Raw genomic sequence first — 22,744 nt, forward strand, 5'->3', positions numbered from 1 at the left:
CAAGGAAAGAGAGAAAGTGAGAGACAGAGAGAGCCACTTGATTTTGTAAAAGAACATCAAGCCTTAATGCACCAAAGGTGTAATGATTAATGTTTAATTCTGAGAGTTCTGTCAATTTAAGTAATGTGGACAAATAAAGTAGATACTCACAGTAGCGAGCCAATGTGTGTCACTGTATATATGTGTGTCCCAAATGATGGATAAAAAGTCCCAAACTAGAAAGGTCCAGGTTTCTTTGAAGGCATTCCAAATGGACACTTACATGTCTATACAAATAGAACCAAATGGACCTGTCAGGGTCCATTTGGTTCCATTTGTACACTCAGTTATTGCAATCCTTGAAATTAAAAGGTTTGAGAACAACTGCCTTAGATAGTGACAAATAAACAACCGACTCGGATTTCACAGTTTTCACATTTTGGCTTTGTATTGTTTTAATTAATTTAATTGGTTAATGTATCTTTTCCAGATTGTGTCGTTGTACAACAGCTCAGAGGAGCAGCTGACAGCCGTGCCAGGAGTGTTCCTCCACTGGCCAGGGGGCGCTATTCCTCCTGACATCCCTCCATGTGGCTTCAAGAATGACGCCCCTGTCTGCCTGGCAAGTCAGTACAGTAGATCAAGGGTTCCCAAACACTGGGTTGGGACACATTTTTAGGGACCCTTTAGTTTTTTGTTTCCAACATTTTACTACATGTGTTTTTAATTATTATTATTTCAAAACAATTTCGAAAGATGTTCCCAAAAAAGCTAAACATTTCAACAAATTCAATGATTTTTCAAAGTGATTTAATGAATAAACAAAAGAAAAATCTAAGAAATTCAATACATTATAAAACAAATGTTTAAGAATTAGCCTAGTGAAAATAGCCGATCAACAAGTTCACAACTTCGCGCCGCGTTGTGAGATTGTTGATCTGCTGTTTTCACTAAAAGCTAAAAAGGAATCACTGCAGTAGATAACTAGATAACTCTGTTGAGGTGCCAGCAGAGCACGCCATGAGGTGCGCTCACCACTTAGCCTCGCAACAGCCAGACTCTCCCAGGGGAGAGTCTGGGAGTTCTCCATAGACAACGCATTACGCGATGACGTAGTTACTCACTTTGACTGACAGGTCCAGTCAGTAGTCATCAGCGCATCAAAACATCGTCGGGAGAACATCAAATACGTATTTTCCAGACAGAAATTCCAAATGTGCAAACTGTTGTTCGTTTTTGAGCGGTGGTCACAACGCTCCTATACTTGGCCGTGTGTGTGGGTCTGTCTGTCTGTTTGTCTGTTTGTCTGTCTGTCTGTCTGTCTCCGGGTATGTAGCCTGCAGTAACCTTTTCTGACCACACATGTTAAGGGAGGGGCGCTGTTGTTCAGGATAGGCCAGGCATAGGCCAGGCACACTCACACACAAACACACACAGGGGGCACACACACACACACACACACACACACACACACACACACACACACACACACACACACACACCACCGCTCAGTTCACACGAGTGTGATTTTTAAGTTATGAGATGCTGTTGATTTCAGATAAAACTTTGCTTAATGCAGCTTTTATTTGCGATTTGTGAACTCGCGTCGGACATGGGGTCCGCCATGTTTGTTTACAAAATAAGAGAGCTGTAGCAGCCGCTCGACCAATCAGGAGCGGTGTGAGGCGGGTTCGCTCGAAATGCAGCCTTTTGATTGGAAATTGAGAACCAAAGTCTAATAAAGAGACTCGATGGGAGGGACACCAGACCGAGAAAGGAAGCACATTGATGATGACGTAGCTGGGGATGGCTTGCGAGGCTACTCACCACTGGCATCCACTGGCAATCCCAGTGACATCACCAGGAATGCTGGTTCCCCATTGGCTGTTAATGATGACATTGCCATAAATGTTGGTCCCTGATTGGGCTACGGGCTTAAACAAACTCAGACACTGACATACGTACTGTACATACAGACATACATACGTACATACGCAGCCGAACGCAGTACTTTAGTCTAGTTTGTATTTGTTGGCGAATCCGTTCAGACAACAACGGCATTTTCGGCAGCCGATATCCCCGTTGTCATCCCTTGGGATGGGTCTGTTATCGTTGTCATGCCTTAGCCAAGGCTCAGTAGTCTGACTACCAGCTCCCAGGAGCTGGTACAGAAGCTTTGTTATCACCCTTGGTCTTGTCATTGCAATGCGCATGCGCCAACACAGGTTCAGAGGAATAATGTACTGGTCGTTCCCGCAGCAAAATGTGTGACAGCAGTGGAGCGCAGTGGAGCCTGTACGCTGCCATGGTGATTATGTAAACAAATGCTGTGACAGGAAGAAGAGCGGACATGATGTCACATACCGCCAGATAGTGTGTCACTGCCACCTAGCGACATGGTGTGCACACTACATCGTTTCAGTCTCTGGTGCATCATGGTATGAACACTGGAAAAAAGTTACAACGCAACAGGGACCTCGCCGTTCTCTCTACAGACCGTTGTCGTCTAAACGTGGCCTTAGTTTTAGTCATCATGGCTTAGTTTTGATTTAGTTTGATTTAGGTTTAGTCAGTGGAAAAAGGTAGTCGACGAACATTTTTCGTCATAGTTTCAGTTGACAAAATCCAGAGGTGTAATTTCAGGAAAAAATAGGGGGTGGCAAAAAAATAAGTTACCACTTAAGCCTATTTCTAAAATAGGGAAAATAGTGGATCTACAAGCTCTCAACTTGTCACTTGTCTACAAGCTCTCAACGTGTCCACTATTTTCTCTTATCTATCTGTTTGGGACCGAAAAGAGAACGAATGCTTGTTCACCTATAATGACATTCCAAAAATAGGGGAGCCACGTTGAAAGTGCTTAATAAATGAATGGTACAATATGCATAAAATAATTGAATTTGATGTTAAATGTGAACACTAGGGGGTGGCAATTGCCATAACCCTGAAGCTCCAAATGACTCTCCCTGACAAAATCAATGCTGCCTGTGTCTGACCCCTCCCACCCCCCCCACCCCCCCCCCCCCCCCCCTCTCTCTCTCTCTCAGAGACTATCACTATCCATCAGATGGTGTCCATTGTGGTGTTCTTCATCCTCATCATGATCACCATCACTGTCTTCATCTACAGGTGAGAGAGAGCCCAGGTCAGAGGTCACTTAGTCTCGCAAAGCCAGACAACTATTCCACAATCTCCGAATTCTACATAAAAATTCCCTAAATTAGAATGCAAATGTTTGGGTCCCGGGCAAACGGCTAATTTCTCCTTTGGGTCTCGAGCTAAAAAGTTCAGTAACCACTGCTATATAACCACTGCTATATAGTGTCTGGAACTACACTTCTCCGATATCTGAGTAACTGAAGGTGGCATTTCCGTTCACGAAAATATTTTTTTCTATTTCTATTTCTGATAAGCAGCAGCAAGCTATATATGCCTAGATGATTTTGTTTTATATTAGGAAGGATATATTTACTCATGATCAGAGCTTCCGTTGCCCCAGACTGTATGACCGAAGCGTTTGGAAATTGTGTGAGGCTGTCAAATCTGTCAACTGTCCTTTCTCTTCCCCCCCCCACACACACACACACATCTTTTGGTTTCTTTGTTGATAAATTCTGACCCTCACACACACACACACACACACACACACACACACACACACACACACACACACACACACACACACACGCCTCCAAACAGGAAGTTGAAGTTGGAGAATGAACTGGTGGCTCAGCTGTGGAGGATTCACTGGGAGGACCTTCAGATGAGTAACCTGGAGAAGGTGCTGCGCAGTGGGAGCAAGCTGACCCTGTCTCTGGTCAGTCAGTACACAGCATGAAGAAAGAAGCCACAATCACACGCACCCACACACACGCACACACACACACTCAAACACACTCTCTCGCTCTCTCGCTCATAGTCCTTTTGTGGGTGTGACTACCGTACTCAGTGACCAAAAGCCTGATATCTCCCCCAGCCAAGTGGCATTTCCCCTTTAGGCTAGTGTTTAAGATGTTTGCTTTCCACATGGTAGACCGGGGTTCAAGTTCCGGGCGACGGCGTTACGTGTGTTTGTGTACAGTATGTGTGTGTTTATCAGCTTACAACAGCTGTTGTGAATTCCAACATTCCAGGCATTGAAATTCTTGTAGTTATGACAATAACAATGATAATGAAATAATAAAACAAGATGACTCAAAAGTCAAAATGAGGTAAAATAGCAAACTAAGCAATATGAGAGTGTAGCCTACAGTATATTAGACAATGGCGTGCAATGAGCAGATACAACAAATATGTATAGCAAGAATGGCATTTAAATAAATAATAACAACAAACTAAAGTGTGTGTGTGTGCGTGCCTGCGTGCGTGCCTGCGTGCGTGTGTGCGTGCTTGTGTACAGAGGGGCTCCAACTATGGCTCCCTGATGACGGGGGATGGAAACTTTCAGGTGTTTGCCAAGACTGGATACTACAAGGTCAGTCTGTGCTAAACTTTTAACATTTATTGTGAGCGGACATTATGAGCAGAATGCATGCTCACAGCAGAAAACGTTTGTGAAAGGCTTGCTCTAGGCACCATTCATGACAAATATCGACTACAACCTTTTCACATAAGGAAAGAGATAGACTCTCTTGATGATCAAGCCATTTGGGTCCCATTTACACTGGCAGCCAAATCCAGCCTGAATCAGATCTGTGTCACATCCAGATTGGAAACTGATTTGTTCCATGTGACCATGTAACCATTTAAAACCAATTGGATTCCAATCTGGATGTGGTACAGATCTGATTCAGGCTGGATTTGCCTGCCAGTGTAAATGTGGCCTTAGACCTGCATCCATGTCACTCAAGATTTTAACCACTTTAACCATTATTTTATGCTTTAACTATAAGAAAATAGCAGATATACAGGCTCACAGATGTGAGCTTGCATATCTGCTATTTCTTAATATAGTTAAAGCATAAAATAATGGTTAAAGTAATAATGCGTAATAATGTGTTCCCTGTCTAAATGGGTTAATTCCTTGTACTCCTTTTAACCCTCCAGGGAAACATTGTGGCCATCAAATATACCAACAGGAAACGCATCGAGCTCACCAGGAAGATCCTGTTTGAGCTCAAACATGTGAGTACCTGATGGATTTACTGTACGTGTTTGAGAGTCTTTGAACTCTGATAACAAATGAGCTGCTCAAAAAAACAAGAAATACATTTCTTTTTTAAGAAGTACCTGAATGGAAACAAGCCCCCACAACTTTTTTGTGTGTGTTATCCTTCAAGCCTTAATGTGTTAGGCCAGGGGTTCCCAAACTTTTTTGTCTCAGGGCACTCCATGAATATCTTTTTAATTCGAGGCACCCCTACATTATAATTTTCACTCCCAGCACCTTATATTTATAGCATATCGTCGTTGTCGGGTGGAAACCTTGTATGTCCAAAACCGTTCGTTTTGTATTTATCATCTATAAAATGTACTAAACTAGTGAAAACAGCTGATCTACAAGCACACAACGCCTCGCATCGCGAGGCGTTGTGTGCTTGTAGATCGGCTGTTTTCACTAGATTTGTGCGACAGTCTTGTATGATGAAACAGGGCTTTGCTTTACCAAAAGACGTACACATTTGAAACTTGGAGATACAAGATTTGAAACTTGGAGATACAAGGTTTCTTCCCGACAGTGACGATATTTTAGTGATTATGTTTTGCGAGGAAAACGTTGAGATACTGTAATAGCCATTTTGGTTAGAACTGACTGAAAATAACTTTGTACTTCAAGTTTAAAAATAATGATAAATAAATATTTTCTCAAGTGTCCATAAATTCCAAATATTATCAAACTATCTCGCGGCACCCACTTTGAAAACCCCTGTGTTAGGCTACTGTATCAAGTGCTGGTTACATTTCTTACTAATAAAGTATTAATTAATTAATTCAATCAATCAAAAATATAGCGGTAGTTGTTCTGGTGAACAATCAGCATGATAGAAGAACCTGTTTGACAGCCATATTAAATTTGTGCAAATGTACTGTATTTTTGCCAATGAGACTTTCCCCTTCCCCCTCTCCCCTGTCGGCATAGATGAGAGACGTTCAGAATGAGCACCTTACACGTTTCATTGGAGCCAGCATAGACACCCCCAACATCTGTATCATCACTGAGTACTGTCCTAGGGGGAGTCTACAGGTATTGTATCATCACTGAATAGATAGAGCAGCGAAGTCCGGACGATTTATCTATTGAGAATAACATTGGGTCATCTTAAAATCGTCTCATATACTGTAAGAATCGTGGTCCAAAAAGAAACCAACTGTCTCTGCGATATTGTCGGGGAGATGGCTCTGTATCGTTTACGATAGTCAATCACTCGTATTTGATACAGTCTGTTTCTGACGAAAATGTAACTAATTCGGCAGCAGTAACAATGGTATTTTCTCACCGTCAGTTGATTCTTCATATCCATATGAGTCAAGCCACCAAGATCATTTGTTTATTTTTGGAACACAGTTCTTATATGACGCGATATGAAAAAGGTCTATGGGAATTCAGAATGGGGGGGGAAAACGTGAACCAGGTAGGATGGGTAAATGATGTCAGACTTCGGTGCTCTATACTTTCCTAAATGGTATCGGCAGGTAATAGCTGCCTTTCCCCCCTTTCCTGTGTTTACCTGTTTCTACATCTGCCAGCACTTCCTTCCTTCCTTCCTTCCTTCCTTCCTTTCTTTCTTTCTTTCTTTCTTTCTTTCTTTCTTTCTTTCTTTCTCTCTATCCATTTCACTGCATTTTCTCTTCCTTTCACTTTGCCATCACTGTTTATGTACAGTATCTATGGATGTGTAGCTCTGACAGTGTCTGCCTGGCTGCTCTCTGACGTTGTGTCTTACGTTTGTCTTTAGGACATTTTAGAGAATGAAAGCATCACTCTGGACTGGATGTTCAAATACTCCCTCATCAATGATATAGTCAAGGTACCTTTCTTTCTAACACATATTGTGCTGCATGCATGTTTTTATATAGCTTACACGCTGTATCCCTTTTACTTAAACTCTCTGGCTACTTCTGTCAGTCGCACGCCTATGGTTCATTACGTCATTATACAGTACATGAAAAACCTACTCCAAAAAGAAGTCTTGCATCACATTTCCTTTTGGCATGAGGAGAACATTTCCACTGTGGATGCAAACAGTGAAAAGTACAGAGCTAGAACATCGGATGGCAGTGAGTCACAGATGTATTATATAATAAAGGACACTGTGTATGTATTTAAAATTCAAGTCCCAAGTGGAAATAATGTATTTATGTCCTGTATAGACTTACAGCTGTCACCTACATTTACACACACACACACACACACACACATACACACACACACACACACACACACACACACACACACACACACACACACACACACACACACACACACACACACTCTCTCTCTCTCTCTCTCTCTCTCTCTCTCTCTCTCTCTCTCTCTCTCTCTCTCTCTCTCTCTCTCTCTCTCTCTCTCTCTCTCTCTCTCTATTGCCTTGATTATGTGTATTGTATATTGAGAGTAATAATGAGACCGAGAGTAATAAGTAAGTGTATATGGCAGCTTGTGTTTCAGTACAGTATGTGTGTACTGTGAAAGATGCTTCAGATATGTTTATTATTATACTAGTGATTAAATGTAATCGTGACTCTGTCTCTCTACTCAGGGCATGGCCTTTCTTCACAACAGTGTCATCTGCTCACACGGCAAGCTCAAGTCAACCAACTGTGTTGTTGACAACCGCTTTGTCCTAAAGATCACTGACTACGGCTTGTCCAGCTTCCGCTCTGAGAACGACGCCGCAGAAGACGCACATGCATACTATGCCCGTAAGTCTTCAGGTCAGGGGTGGCCACATTACAAAATATTAAAACACCCAAGGGCCGACTACATCTCCTGAAATAATGTACCTTCGGACCATTACAAAGTCATACAGTATACAGTACATATGCATCGCATTGAAACGATTTTATTTCACTATTATCATCAATATTTGATATCAATGGTCTTTTGTCAGCTGTTCGCTCTGAACAAAACACGAAAAATAATAGCCTTATTTCACATTACCAAATGTAACCAGACGTGCAAGGTAAAAAATACAATAAATTAGCCTTTCTTTGACCCCTTCAGAATGAGACAACAGGGAACAAGGACTCTTGACAAATTATACTCTGGGGAAATATTCTCGTTTGACGGTGCTGGCGGACCGTTTATAATTCTATTTAGGAATGAAGCCACAGGGCGTATAAAATGCGTCCTCGGGCTGCAATCGCCCCCCGGGCCGCACTTTGGACAACCCTGCTTTAGGTTCTCACACTTTTGAAGACCCATCATACTCCAGTTTAGAATGACACACGATAATGTACAGTAGGAACAGAGTACGTCTGTGGTAGCCTACCTTTGTGTAGCTAATAAGGCAGTACGCAATCAATCAGTAATCCAGATGACAATAATATTATACAGTTGAGAACAGTGGTTCTCCACCTGTGGGTCGGGACCCCCAAGTTATTTTGGGGGGTCCCCAGATGATTAACCTGACAATTCAAACATTGGCCAAATTGTCAAATATTAGAGGCAGAAATTGTGAAAATAGCCGATCTGCATGCTCACAACGCCTCGCAACGCCTCGGCGTGAGCATGTAGATCGGCTATTTTCACAATAGAACCGTGTTATACGAAATGTAATGCCTCAACTCTTACTGCTCGTCAGGGTGGGGGGGTCTCCAGTTAAAATATGATTATTTGGGGGGTCGTGGCCTGAAAGGGTTGACGACCACTGATATAACATACTGTACCACAGTTTGATTTGCGGTCCCAACAGGAAAGTGTGACCTTTCCCAGATGTTTTTCACTCCCTTGATTCTTATCCGTCGTCACTCCTCATTGCTCCTTCCTTTCTCACTGATCCATGGCGTCTCTCCCTCTTTACCCTACACTTCCTCATCCTCTCAAATACTCCCTCTACTCCTCTCTGCCTCCTTCTTCTCCCAATTCAATTAAAGTAAATAGTAAATAAATGGTAAATGGTGCATTTATATAGCGCCTTTATCCAAAGCGCTTTACATAGATTGTGCATTTCATTCACCCATTCACACACAAATTCAGGAAACCATGCAAGGCACCAACCTGCACATTGGGAGCAATTAGGGGTTCAGTGTCTTGCTCAAGAACACTTCGACAGTCGACACTAAGTCTTGGGGAGCCCGGGATCGAACTGGGGGAACTGGGAACCTTCCGGTTGCCAAGCGGCCACTCTACCCCTGAGCCACTGCCGCAAATTCAAATGAACTTTATTGGCATGAGAAAACATGGAACAAAACAATGGAAACAAAACAATGTATGTACACTTAAATATTAAATATAAATGGGAATAAATTAAAGTGTTCCAATTTAGAGGAAAGACTAAAACTATAAAAGTATTATATTTTTGGGTCAGAAATAGTTATACATCCATAAAGAGGCGTGTGACATCATCATATCCGCGGAGGTTATGCAGGAACGCCTACTGAGTGTCAAAAAACAACTATCTGATTGCATTAAACAATGTTATACAACTTTAAACTCCCTTTGCCACTCGATTTGCCATTCACTTTATGCATGCGCATACCCTCTATTAAAAGTTTGGTATAAACTTTTGAAAGTTAACAGCAGTATTTCAATGTTTTGCATTCACTCGGGTATAAAACCGCTGTGACAAATCTAATTATGTAAGGGTTATATAAAAGCGAATTACTCAAATGTACTTAAGGTATTGCTCTGTTCATATTGTATTTCTCTGTGCCGAAGGTCATTTGGCTTAACAGCGCAGGGATACAGACAATGATTTGTAGCCCTTAAGGTGGTTGTATTCCATCAGACATCCTTCTGCTGTCACAACAGCTCACAAATCTTGCTGCTGTGTTCGCACATTGTTGTACTTCACCCGACCCAACAGATATGGGAGTTTTTTGTCCTTCTCCTCCCTCCCACCCTTCCTTTCTCCCCCCTTGCTTGCATTCCTGTGACCACCGACCATCTACTGCAGCGGTTCCCAAACTTTTTTTGCCCATGACCCAAAAGAAAAATTAGACCATTGCCTGGGACCCAAACTAGTCAAAACAGCAGATCTACAAGCACACAACCCATGGCTTTGCGCCGCTTTGAGAGCTTGTAGATCGGCTATTTTCACTATTTCTTAGACATTTGTTTTCCAATCTATGGGATTTCTTTTATTATTTATAATGAAATGACTTAGAAAATACATTTTTTTTAATGTTTTCTTTTTTAATGTTTTGAAATAATTATTAAAAACAAAATGTAGGAAAACTAAAGTTAAGTGACCCAGTGTTTGGGAACCAGTGATCTACTATCACCTCATGTAGCTCCCTGCTCACTACCCTCCTCTGCTGCCAGGATGCAATGTTGATTTTGTCGACTAAGACGAAAAATGTTTGTCTACCCTACTAATAAACAACCGAATGTCTGTCCGATGTCTGTCTGATATACACGCATGCTGACATCATTGATACTAAACAGTGCCCAAATTTGGAGATAACTGACATCACTGATACAGCCACCGGTACTGCGCATGCGTCACAACCATTGTAACAGCCGCATGCTGAAACAGTGCCCAAATTTGACATTACTTCTGAGACTCCTACATTCAATCCCTCATATACTGTGCACACCCCATATAACCCAAACTGCACATAATTCGGAGCACATAATTATGTTCGAACGGGTAAGGACTAGTTTTCATAATGCAACCAAGTGTAATATCAGCCATTATAACTCCATCAAGACCTGCTGAAATACATTATAGTCGACCAAATCAACTGTAGATTTATTAGACTAAAACTAAAACATTTCTGATGACTAAAATGTGACTGAAACTAAATGGAATTCTATTCAGAAAGAATATGACTACTAAACTAAATGAAAATTCTCTGTCAAAATCAACACTACCAGGGAGGCTGTGGACCGCACCGGAGCTGTTGAGGATGGAGAACCCCCCGCTGGCCGGTACCCAGAAGGGGGACGTCTACAGCTTTGGCATTATTCTCCAGGAGGTGGCGCTGCGCCATGGATCATTCTACCTGGAAGGAGAACCCCTCAGCCCCAAAGGTACTGCCGCAGGAACACATTCACATCATACACACAGGGGTCTTCAACGGTTTCAGGCCAAGGACCCCTTAGTTGAGAAAGAGATGAAGCACAAAGCTCACAACACCGCTGCGAGGCGTTGTGAGCTTGTAGATCTGCTATTTTTGGCTAGAGTTCTCAGGCTATGGACGCTAGGATTCAAGTGGTTAATATATAAAAGGAGAAAAAAAAGTTTCTATCACACAAAGATTTGGAGGACGGTGAGGACCCCCTGTAGTAACTCTGAGGACCCCCTAGGGGTCCCGGACCCCCTGTTGAAGACCCTTGATATACAGTATGTATCATGTACACATAAAGCACTAACATACGACAAACAAAAAGAGTCCCATGTGCCTCTGATGTCATGGGATCAGCTCCACTTTATGACGTGTTGCCTGAAAATGTATTTGTTAATTGGCAGCATTGGGATTTCAATTCAATTTAATTCAATTCAATGAGAAAACATACGTTTACATTGCCAAAGCAAGTGTCATAATATAATAAAAACAGTTGAAAGGGGGGAACATTTATATACATACATACATACATACATACATACATACATACATACATACATACATACATACAGTATACAGTTGGAGGGGGTACAGCATTGTTTAAACAGAGCTATGTCACATTTCTTCGTTCTATACACGTTACAGGTTATAAAGCTTTTCGAAAACAAAATGTCAGCAACCTTTTGCAGTCGCTTTGGGACAAATAGCAGCATTTCTTCTCAAAAGGATTTTAAATAGAATACAAAAAAACCCTCTGATTTAAAATCTGTTTAAAGGTAGCAGCTCTGTTTATACTTCTAATCTACTGTAGACCTTCATTGTCATGACTTGGATACATACAGTACTGCACACATAGTTCTGTGTAGGTTATAATTTAAAATAGATTTGATAGGATTAACATTATAATCATGGTATACTATTGTAACAATTGCTAATGCCTTCATATAGCTTGACTTGTCTTTCACCCCAGCTTATGGGACATTAGCATCACTATGGAAACTACAGTATAGATTGAAATGGAAGTGCTTGCTGTAAATGCATCCTGGGTCAACTCAACTGCTGTTCGTAATGTACTGTCACAGACCTGCATTCACACCTCCACACTTGTTCTCACACATCCAACCATAGGACTGTGCACATTTGTTGTGTGTTGGACATTGTTGTTATTTTAAATGTCTTCATTTCAGATCATCATAAGTATGAAGTGCGATTGAAAAGAGCCCGTTGCTATAGCTTGCGTTTGCATGCTCATAAGAACATCTGTCATTCCAGCTGATAGAATGTAATTCCCTGCCAATGAATTTTACCATATGATAAGATTACAATTCTCAATTTTGCCATTTAGCACATGCTCTTATACAGAGTTTGAGATTTCAGGTGGTATGAACTATATTTAGCTAGCAACAGTGTAAGGAACTGTAAAGGTCCTTGAACACTGCTGCGTTTTGTCGGACGAATATTGGCACGCATTTCGGAGCAGGTAAATAAATAAAAAATCAACCTAATTGTATGTCAATCACTTCTGCACACTGCAGCCAGATTTTCGCAACTGTCGCCACGGGTCCCTTGCTCTCTCTCTCTCTCTCTCTCTCTCTCTCTCTCTCTCTCTCTCTCTCTCTCTCTGCTCTCTGCTCTCTGCTCTCTGCTTGGCCTGAAAAAAGTTTTTTGCGGATTTCCAAAATGCAACAAAAAAACGCAGCCATGTCCAACCAGCTTTAGTGTGCCAAGAAATGAGCAACTTAGCATCTGTCTAAATAACATACTATCTAAATAAAAACTTGGCACACAGTATGTGGACAAGCAAGCAGCATCCAGGTACATCAATCTAAATAATGCACATAGTACATGATGTGAGTAACCTGCATACATCTGGAAAACATAACATAACATCTATCTTAGACAGTGGATGTCAAAGTCCGGTCCAGGGACCTTGAGGGGGTTCCAAATGGACCCTACAGGCCTGTTACTCTGGAAGTTGCAGTATGGGTGTTTTTGAGAACCACTGATCTAAAAAGGTAACAAGCACTTAAAATAAAGATGCTAGGAAGTGAGTAGTCTGAAGAGGTAGGTTTATCAGCGTGTCGCAGGGATGGGAGAGACAGACGTCATGAGTTTGCTGATCAAACTGTGCAAGAAGGTATGCAGAGGAAACAATTGTCTGGGCAATTTTCACTTTCTGGCCAAGTTGCAATGTCAAAGTTTTTTAGTCATACTCCCAGTCACCTGGTTTATGATTATGATTATTTCAATTACCTTTTCAAGTTAAAATTATGCCTTGCAGCACAGTCAGAAAGCAACACTTATGCGCAACTGAGCTTGGCTGGCATAAAGATTTATAAAAGTCTCACAGTTACCAGTGATGGACAGTAGCATATTAGGCTGGGCGATATTAGGAAAACCTTCGATATTCGATAACGTTGTTGAATACCTCGATATCGATATTGCTCACGATATTAGTAAAAATAATTGCATTATATAGTTTTTCATGTTTGTCTGCTTTAGGTCCACTGCCTGCCTAACCCGGCCAGATAATAAATTGCATATCCATGCATGTACACTGCACAGTACACATTAAATGCCTTATTTCCATTTTACAACAACAGTTTTATTGAAATAACCACACCTGGTTACAGATGGACCGCTTTTGTGCTACGTTTATGCATAGTGTGTCTGTTAATTAATACTTGAATATAAAAGCTTGTGCTCCAGTACGTTAATGTACAGTAAGTACAAATTTGACAAAGCAACATTCGCTTGTAGTGGAGTAATATTTGACCAGGAGTTGGCTATAGCTATCTATACTTTGTAACTCAAACCAATGTACTGACTATATCATTGATTGGACAAGCAGTAAGCTGGGGAGACACACTGTGACTCATGGATATCTGTGTAATGAGAGATTTGGGGGAGATATTTGAGTCTGCATCGTGACAGAGTCTGAATGAGGTGAATTAGAGCTGGATCATGTCACAGCTGTCTGCAATACCACCCCCGAGAGAGAGAGAGAGAGAGAGAGAGAGAGAGAGAGAGAGAGAGAGAGAGAGTCATTATGGGATTTATTTTCCTGCATCCTGTGGCTAGTTGAGGTCATTAGCCAACTGGACAATCCATTCATTAGCAGCAACTATTAATAACTATCTCTGTGTCCAGTTCTATCTTCTCACTTCACAAAGATCGATACATTTTCTTGTCTTGGGTGTTATTGGGTGCGCAACTGCGCATATCGTCTATGTTCCCAAGACTATGCTTGTGTTTTGTCCGAATTGATCAGCAAATCATGAAAGCCAAGACTTTGTTTCATTAGAATCTGACCCGCTCCCAAGAACAAACTAAAGGCAACATTTTTGATATAGCACCTCAGCTTTCTAAATATGAACTTAATTGATATTTAATATCTAGAGATGATAATATATTGGTGCCAGGGACGTGCAGAGAATGTTAGAGAGGCAGGGGCTGAAATGTCTAAACAGCCTTTTCGAGGGCTATTTTTGGTGCTTGATACCATACTGAACTAACCTTTATCAAGTCAATTCTGAAGATGTGGCGTACGGCATTCTACACAGAGAGGGCAATTCTTTCAACATAAGATGCTGCATTCAAGTTCAGGAGAGTTTGGACAAGGCAATTCTCTTGAATGCTGCCTTCAGGTATATCATGGAAATGGGGCAACTGCATTCATGGTCTGGAGAGGGCACTCAGATTGGATATCAACCGATATCGAATGGGATATTTTGATGCTGTGAACTCAAGGACTTGTGTGCTCTACATTGCCATCAGGGTACAGGCCAAAAGTGATTTGAATGAGATGTAGAGAGCAGTGTGATTTGGGATTTGCACAATGTCGCTAATTGTACACATGGGATATGCTTATGGGAGCACTGAGAAAGATCCAAGCAAATAAAATAGCTCTAACAATTTCATTTCCCATAGATGAGATTTGGGGGGGGGGGGGGGGCTTTTTGTCGTTTTCCCTGAATCCTAAATGTGTACCCCCTTTAGGGGAGTGGTTCCCAAACCTTTTAGCTCAAGACCCAAACATAGAAATGTAATGTTTCCCCAGAACCCAAACTAGCGAAGAATTGCACACAGTGTCGGGGCATAGAGCAATACATCCATGGTAGAGAACATCAGCTCGGACGAGCAGCTCTGCATTTGTTTACAGTTGCGATTGGACTTCTGATAAAAGCCATATACAGTACATAGAGGACTAAGCTATGTTATAGATTAAGTACTGTACAATCTGTACAGTCCTGCAGTCTGCAAATCTAACAGGCTATGAAGGGCAGTGTAGGACTTAAACAATTAAACACTTTAACACTCGCTACTGAAACTCTCACATATAACATTAATATTTTGTTTTGTCTGTCAAACTCATGTTACTTTCTCGTTCTTCATTAAATGTGTTATTGTTTTATTTGTAATTATCATAAAATATCATATATAGAAAATGATTCATTGTTCACACTGAAAGTAGTGATTTATTTGAAAACAAACTTACTGTACTAGATAACAACAAAAAAGTATAACCCATCACCACACCCACATTAAACCTAACTACGCTCACCTTCCCTTTGGCAGAGATTATCGACCGGGTGATCCTGGGAGAGTGGCCCTCCCTGAGGCCTTCCCTCGACCTCCAGTGCCACACTCCTCAGATAGGCCAGCTGATGCAGCGCTGCTGGGCAGAGGAGCCCACTGAGAGGCCCGAGTTTAACCACATCAAACTGCTGCTACGAAAACAAAACACGTACGTAAGCCAGAGGCCTGTGATGAAGGGCAGAGTGGCAGTGGCAGCCTGAGGTCTTGGGTCCACCAAAGCCTTTTTTCCAGAAAAAGCAAGGCGTTCTCCTAAAAAACGCTTCCAAACACTGGGTGCCCATATGAAATTGGCAGATCTGAATGTGCAGAGCATCATAGACTTCAGAGCCTCGTCACGCTGCTTGCATGTTCAGCATAGTGCAAATTTGTAGTGCTCCCGTTGTGAAAACAATTCAAAACGTACACTGTGCTCAGGGGAAAAAGAAAAAAACACCTCTGTGTCCTTGATTGTTGGAGGAGTAGTTAGTTCAAAATATTATTTTGGAGAGAGTTGAAGAGACCCGTAAACTGCCAGCAGCACATGTTTCTCCCTCTCTCCTGCACCATATATATCTCTCTGTCTCTACATCGGCCTCACGTAGTGAAAGCATGACCTTCCTGCCTACTGTGTAACAGTATACACTTGCATTATGCTTGGAGCTGAACCTCTTTCTGTCAATCTGTGCGTGTGAAGGGAGTCCAGAACCAACATCTTGGACAACCTGCTGTCCCGTATGGAGCAGTATGCCAACAACCTAGAGGAGCTGGTGGAGGAGAGGACCCAGGCCTACCACGAGGAGAAACGCAAGGCAGAGGCCCTGCTCTACCAGATTCTACCACAGTAAGAGACAAGCAGAATGTTATTCATTATTAGTGTGGTTGCTGTAGACCAGCGATTCTCAACCTTTTCAGGCCGCGACCCCCAAAAGAATCATATTTTAACACACACACACACACACACACACACACACACACACACACACACACACACACACACACTCTGACGAGCACTAAGAGTTGAGGCATAAGGTTTTGTATAACACAGTTCTATTGTGAAAAGTAAGCAATTTACCCCGAGTGAGAGGACATTATGCTCTCATAATGTCCTGAGTGCGGGTGTTATCGGACGAGGCGCAGCCGAGTCCGATAACACCCGCACTCAGGACATTATGAGAGCATAATGTCCGACCCCGAGTGGTAAATAGCTTTTCTACCACTTTTTCCCGTATACATGAAAGAAAACACATAGTTGTAACTTGCAAGGATCTTAAGTTACAATCATTATTGCCTATAAAACTTCCGCGACGACAGCAAATAGTTCCACAAACAACATCTTCTACTCACCACCAGATGACGCCAACTCCATGCAGAGAAAGATGTCTAGCATACAGCTAAGCTAACGTCAGTTAGAAGGACCGTTCCGGCCGTAAATAGAGGCTGTTCGCTTCCAGAAAGGCATAGGTTCAGAGAAAAGGGGCTTTAAAGTTGGCGGATTGCATTGGATCCAAATAAATCGGCGACGATAGTACGCACGTTAGTAAACATAGGACCGCTGCGACCTTCATTTGTTGGTTGGGGGAAAGTCCCCGGATGTACACTGAGGCGCATTGATCTCGGACACACAACTTTGCGGCAGTGGTCCTCTCATAACCTCCGGAATTTAGCCAATCAGAATCCAGTATTTGAACACGTGACTCGAAAAAGTGGTAGAATAGCTGATCTACATGCTTGTGAGTATGTAGATCGGCTATTTTCACAATGTCTGCCTCTAATATCTGACAATTTGGCCAATTTATTATTATTATTAAAAAGTCCTTAAATTGTACCACTCTATACACTTTATGTTGGTTTGTTTAACTGTTGAGTGAGAAAACAGCGTTGCACATGAAGTAAATCATGTCCTGACCCACAGGTTGAGAACCACTGCTGTTCTTGTCCATTTTCTTTTTCTTACCTAGACTAAACCTTTTTTCTGTAAACATTTCTGTAACCCCAAAAGTCCATTGTGTTCAATGGACTTTTTCCTCGCGACTCGTTTCAGTGCAACCACACTTGCTATGTCCCAGAATTGCAACCTTCTAGTTCCAAATATTATCACTGTCAAATACACACTCACCGTCACTGTACTGTACATCATTAATTTTTGGTTGAAAAGCAACATGTACAATTCATGTACTGTCTTATAACGCCATCCTTTACTCTGTACAGACGTGCATGCTACTGTGGAGTTGCAATTATACATTTGTTATACAGGCGCAAACCCTCAACAGACTTTCTTTTCTCGCCGGTACCCTTCTGGTAATTTTGATTCAAACCTTGATTGTGACCTTGAGCGTTTGACCCAAACGTTTATCATCTCTTTTGGGGCAACCTACTGATCATCAACCACCAAGGTTCATGAGAATTCGACCACGCATTCTTGGGTTTGCTAACAGACAGATGGACAGCCATGCATTGCTACCCTTCTCTTCCTCCTCCAGTTCTGTAGCAGAGCAGCTGAAGCGAGGGGAGACAGTCCAAGCAGAGGCATTCGACTCGGTCACCATCTATTTCAGTGATATAGTAGGCTTCACTGCTATATCAGCTGAGAGCACACCCCTGCAGGTATGTAGAGAAGAGTAGAACAAAGTAGAACTGAGCAGAGTGTGACAGAGGATTTGGAAAAGCAGTCAGTCATCATCTATGTACATCAGAGACATGGTGACAAAAGATGCTGTACAATACATCCCGGTACAGTAGAGTCGACGTACATATGCTGAGGATTGAGGAATAGACCCATATTCTACAGTAGGATGTCCTAGTCCTATTATGCTCATTGCTTACTGTAGACATATATGGACTAAACCACTTTGAAGCTGGTGTCTCTACATGTCGTACTAGGCAAAATGCAAGGTAAATTCCCAAATAGCGAAACTAGCCGATCTACAAGCTACAAGGGGACCAAGTATAGACCTCAGGGGGACCCTGGTCAACAAAATATAATGGAGCTTAAGTCGTTAATGATGAACCATAACCTCATGGATTTGGATGATTACTTTCTCTCTCTTCATGTGCTTATTTTGAATGCCTTAATAAAGTGGTTCCCAAACCTTTTAGCTAGAGACCCAAAAGAGATCTACAAGTTCACAATGCGTCACTTCGCACCGCCTTGTGAGCTTGTCTTCATTTATTTATTAATGAAATGACTTGAATGACTTTATTCATGAAAAATAATGATAATTAAAAACAAAATGTAGGAAACTTTAGGGAGCCATAAAAATGTGTCTGTGACCCACAAATGTGTCCCGACCCACTGTTTGGGAACCAGTGCCTTAATATAATCTAGTAGTAGTAATATTTGTCATTGACCTCAGGATAAGAGAATGATGTGAAGCCTGTGGTGATGATAGTTCAGGCAGACAACTCAAAGAAGCGCCAATTCCTGATCAGCTGATCAGTCACATGCTCTCTCCATCTGACTGGGGCGTCGCTATTTAAACCTCCCTGCTCATTCTCTGCCATCTTATCGCTATGCTTGGTGCTCTGCTCTATGGTGTTTTTTGTGCTTCCACCAACACCCCAGCATCCGCCTGTGGCAGGGGTCTTCAACAGGGGGTCCGGGACCCCTAGGTGGTCCTCAGAGTTACTACAGGGGGTCCTCCAAATCTTTGTGTGATAGAAACTTTTTTTTCTCCTTTTTTATATAACCACTTGAACCCTAGCGTCCATATTCTGAGAACTTTAGCCAAAAATAGCAGATCTGCATGCTCACAACGCCTCGCGCTGCGAGGCGTTGTGAGCTTGTAGATCTGCGGCAAAGAGCTTCGTTGTAGAGGGGGAAAAGAGCTGACAAAGTACAGGGTAAAAGATCAGATTTATTAAGTATCGACGGTTCAAGAATCTAAAATACACTGATGTCATATGTCAAAAGATGAAACTATATGGAATCTATTAACAGGTTGTGGGGGTCCTTGCTTCTTCTCTCTCTCAACTAAGAGGTCCTTGGCCTGAAAACGTTGAAGACCCCTGCCTTATGGTTTTTGGGGAGGGGGGCTTTTTTGGCTTTATTTATATATATATTTTTTACCGTAGAGACAGGAAACAGGGAGAGAGAGATGGGGAGAGACATGCAGCAAAGACCGTCGGGAACGGGACTCGAACCCGCGATGCACTGTCAGGCTACTTTGGAGCCTAGGTGTCGAGGCCCTATTGGATAAATAATTTATTATATTTCATGCTTACAGACCCAGGGAAAGTGAAATGAGACAGAGCCTTGACACCAAATTATGCTTATAAATATTTATGCAAAATATATTTAAATTTATGCTCAATAAATATGTATTCAATCCAAGAGTTGTCTGTCTGTCTGTCTGTCTGTCTGTCTGTCTGTCTGTCTGTCTGTCTGACTGAACTGCACTTCTCAAATACAGGTAGCACAGTGTACTTCCATTCTGTTTTCACATGACACTTTTTGAGAAATTGGTCAGAGTTTGTAGCAATGAGTTATGTGACCATTACTCTGAGAATTCCTTGCAAGTTCCGTCATACTCCCATAGCTACAGCTATAACCTGGAGAAACAAACTCTGTTTGAAAAGAGTAATGGCCGAAGTGAAGTTATTAGCAAAGGCTAAGACAAAGATTGGTGTTAATTTCTCAACAAACTCGCATAATAAGGAGACTGGATGTGAAAACCTTTTTCATATACTGTAAATAATTAGGTTGTTGGCTGAATGTTAATAGGATAAGCTTTGAAGAGTTCTGCACCATGTAGGAACTTGTCCTCTATCTGATACTTAACCCTTTCAGGTGGTGACCCTGCTGAATGACCTGTACACCTGTTTTGATGCCATTATCGACAACTTTGATGTTTACAAGGTACTAGCATGCCAAGACATGGACTCATCATTCACATCTTTAAAGCATTTTGTCTCTTTCATTGAAGTATTGATACTTAAGTCAAATGCATGTCATGTCCTGCAAGTTTTGGAAACCTGCTGTCTTGTCCTCTGGCGCCCCCAGGTGGAGACCATTGGTGATGCATACATGGTAGTGTCAGGGCTGCCAGTGAGGAATGGTAAGCTCCATGGTCGGGAGATCTGCCGCATGGCCCTGGCCCTGCTGGACGCAGTCCGCACGTTCAAGACCCGTCACCGGCCTGACCAGCAGCTCAAACTACGCATCGGAATCCATAGTGGTAAGATAGGGGTTACCATACTTTTTTTATTATAAAGTATATGGGCATCTCACATCATAGATGTCTGACGTCATAGACCACATGAGACTAAGGCCTTATCATAGTCCAAGGTGATAGCTCATCACCCCACCCTGGTGTAGTTTTCTAGCTATCACCTAAGAGTTGAAGAGCTATCTAGGAGATAGCTTTATGCCCATACATGGAGATCCCTGTCTGAACCAGCCACACGGATATGGGCTGTCTTCCTCCATATATGGGCATTCCCATATGAAGTCCTGTTAGATATGGGCTTAAATATTGATGACATCAGGGATCTCCATATATGGGCATAAAAGGGATTCTGTTTTAGTGGTTCCCATGACATCACAACATACAATATATTTTATGCCCATACATGGAGATCCCTATCTGAACCAGCCACACAGATAGGGGCCCTGTCTTGGCCATCTGGCCAGTGATATATATCGATGACATCAGGGATCTTCATATATGGGCATAAAAGGGATTCTGGGGATACCCATATATGGACTTTTACATAGATGATGTCACCTGTGATGTGTCAAGGGAACCACAGTGTCAGGCGTGACCTTCAGAGATACACGGATATGTGGACAAGATGTGCTGGACATCACAGTGACACCAGAGCATGATGTCAGAGCAGCAAACCCATAGACCGTGAAAATGTGTACACGTCTACACGCGGACAAGCTGTGACGTTTCTCATAGTAAACTAAATAAATAAAATTGTGTGACCTCACCCCTTTAAAATAGCCTATTTTTTCATCCTTTCATTGTCTGTGCAATTTGTGTGTGTGTGTGTGTGTGTGTGTGTGTGTGTGTGTGTGTGTGTGTGTGTGTGTGTGTGTGTGTGTGTGTGTGTGTGTGTGTCCTTGCATGTGTGTGCGCGTGTAGGGCCAGTGTGTGCTGGTGTGGTGGGTTTGAAGATGCCTCGCTACTGCCTGTTTGGTGACACCGTCAACACCTCGTCTCGCATGGAGTCCAATGGAGAGGGTGGGTCTCTAACATCCATTTAGTCCAATGGAGAGGGTGGGTCTCTAACATCCATTTAGTCCAATGGAGAGGGTGGGTCTCTAACATCCATTTAGTCCAATGGAGAGGGTGGGTCTCTAACATCCATTTAGTCCAATGGAGAGGGTGGGTCTCTAACATCCATTTAGTCCAATGGAGAGGGTGGGTCTCTAACATCCATTTAGTCCAATGGAGAGGGTGGGTCTCTAACATCCATTTCAGGACACAGTTTTTGTAGATTGGTAACAACGTCTGTTGCAGAGCAACTTATATCCAGCACCTACTGTAGACCAGAGAGATTTTTAGAGAAGAAAGAAACTTCCAAATAGTGGAAAGGGTTACTAGCACTAACTTGTCAACATATTGGTCTTACTTTTAGTCATCATAGCTTAGTTTTTGATTTGTTTTTATTTCGTTTTCGTCTGTGAAAATTAAGGTGACACACGTCTGTCTGTCTGTCTGTATGTGTGTGTATGCTGTATACATCCACATGCATGTATGTGTGGTTGTGTGAATCTGTCTGCCTTTGTGTGTGTTCTCCACGCAGCCCTGAAGATCCATGTGTCGTCGGCGACCTGCGAGGTGTTGCAGGAGTTCAACTGCTTCCAGCTGGAGCTGAGGGGAGAGATCGACGTCAAGGGCAAGGGCAAGATGACCACCTATTGGCTACTGGGAGAGACGGACAGCGACGGCCAGTGACACCAGCGCGTATCAGGACGGTAGAGAATGGGAATGAAGGAGACAAGGCCGGCACACAAGGGCGCAAGGCAAAGAGGAGAATGAATGGACCAAAAAATGGATGAAGTGAACTC

General features: G+C 42.4%; 1 protein-coding gene across 1 annotated transcript in view; it reads left to right on the plus strand.

Annotated features, from left to right (window-relative positions):
* The window catches only part of LOC308301474 (atrial natriuretic peptide receptor 1-like), an 89,557-nt gene extending 66,852 nt beyond the window's left edge, over nt 1–22,705 (plus strand). The window contains exons 7-22 of the mRNA XM_080745472.1: nt 470–605; nt 3,027–3,108; nt 3,679–3,796; nt 4,379–4,453; nt 5,026–5,103; nt 6,059–6,163; nt 6,876–6,947; nt 7,680–7,842; nt 10,961–11,116; nt 15,730–15,898; nt 16,424–16,570; nt 18,210–18,333; nt 20,516–20,584; nt 20,729–20,903; nt 21,816–21,914; nt 22,480–22,705. Of these exons, the coding sequence (XP_080601598.1) occupies nt 470–605; nt 3,027–3,108; nt 3,679–3,796; nt 4,379–4,453; nt 5,026–5,103; nt 6,059–6,163; nt 6,876–6,947; nt 7,680–7,842; nt 10,961–11,116; nt 15,730–15,898; nt 16,424–16,570; nt 18,210–18,333; nt 20,516–20,584; nt 20,729–20,903; nt 21,816–21,914; nt 22,480–22,631 (1,920 nt within the window). The 3' untranslated portion in view covers nt 22,632–22,705. The remainder of the gene's footprint in view (nt 1–469; nt 606–3,026; nt 3,109–3,678; nt 3,797–4,378; nt 4,454–5,025; nt 5,104–6,058; nt 6,164–6,875; nt 6,948–7,679; nt 7,843–10,960; nt 11,117–15,729; nt 15,899–16,423; nt 16,571–18,209; nt 18,334–20,515; nt 20,585–20,728; nt 20,904–21,815; nt 21,915–22,479) is intronic.
* Nucleotides 22,706–22,744: the final 39 nt, after the last annotated feature.

This window comes from Nannobrachium achirus, assembly GCF_963921795.1.
Source record: "Nannobrachium achirus genome assembly, chromosome: 2".
NCBI classification, from domain to species: Eukaryota; Metazoa; Chordata; class Actinopteri; order Myctophiformes; family Myctophidae; genus Nannobrachium; species Nannobrachium achirus.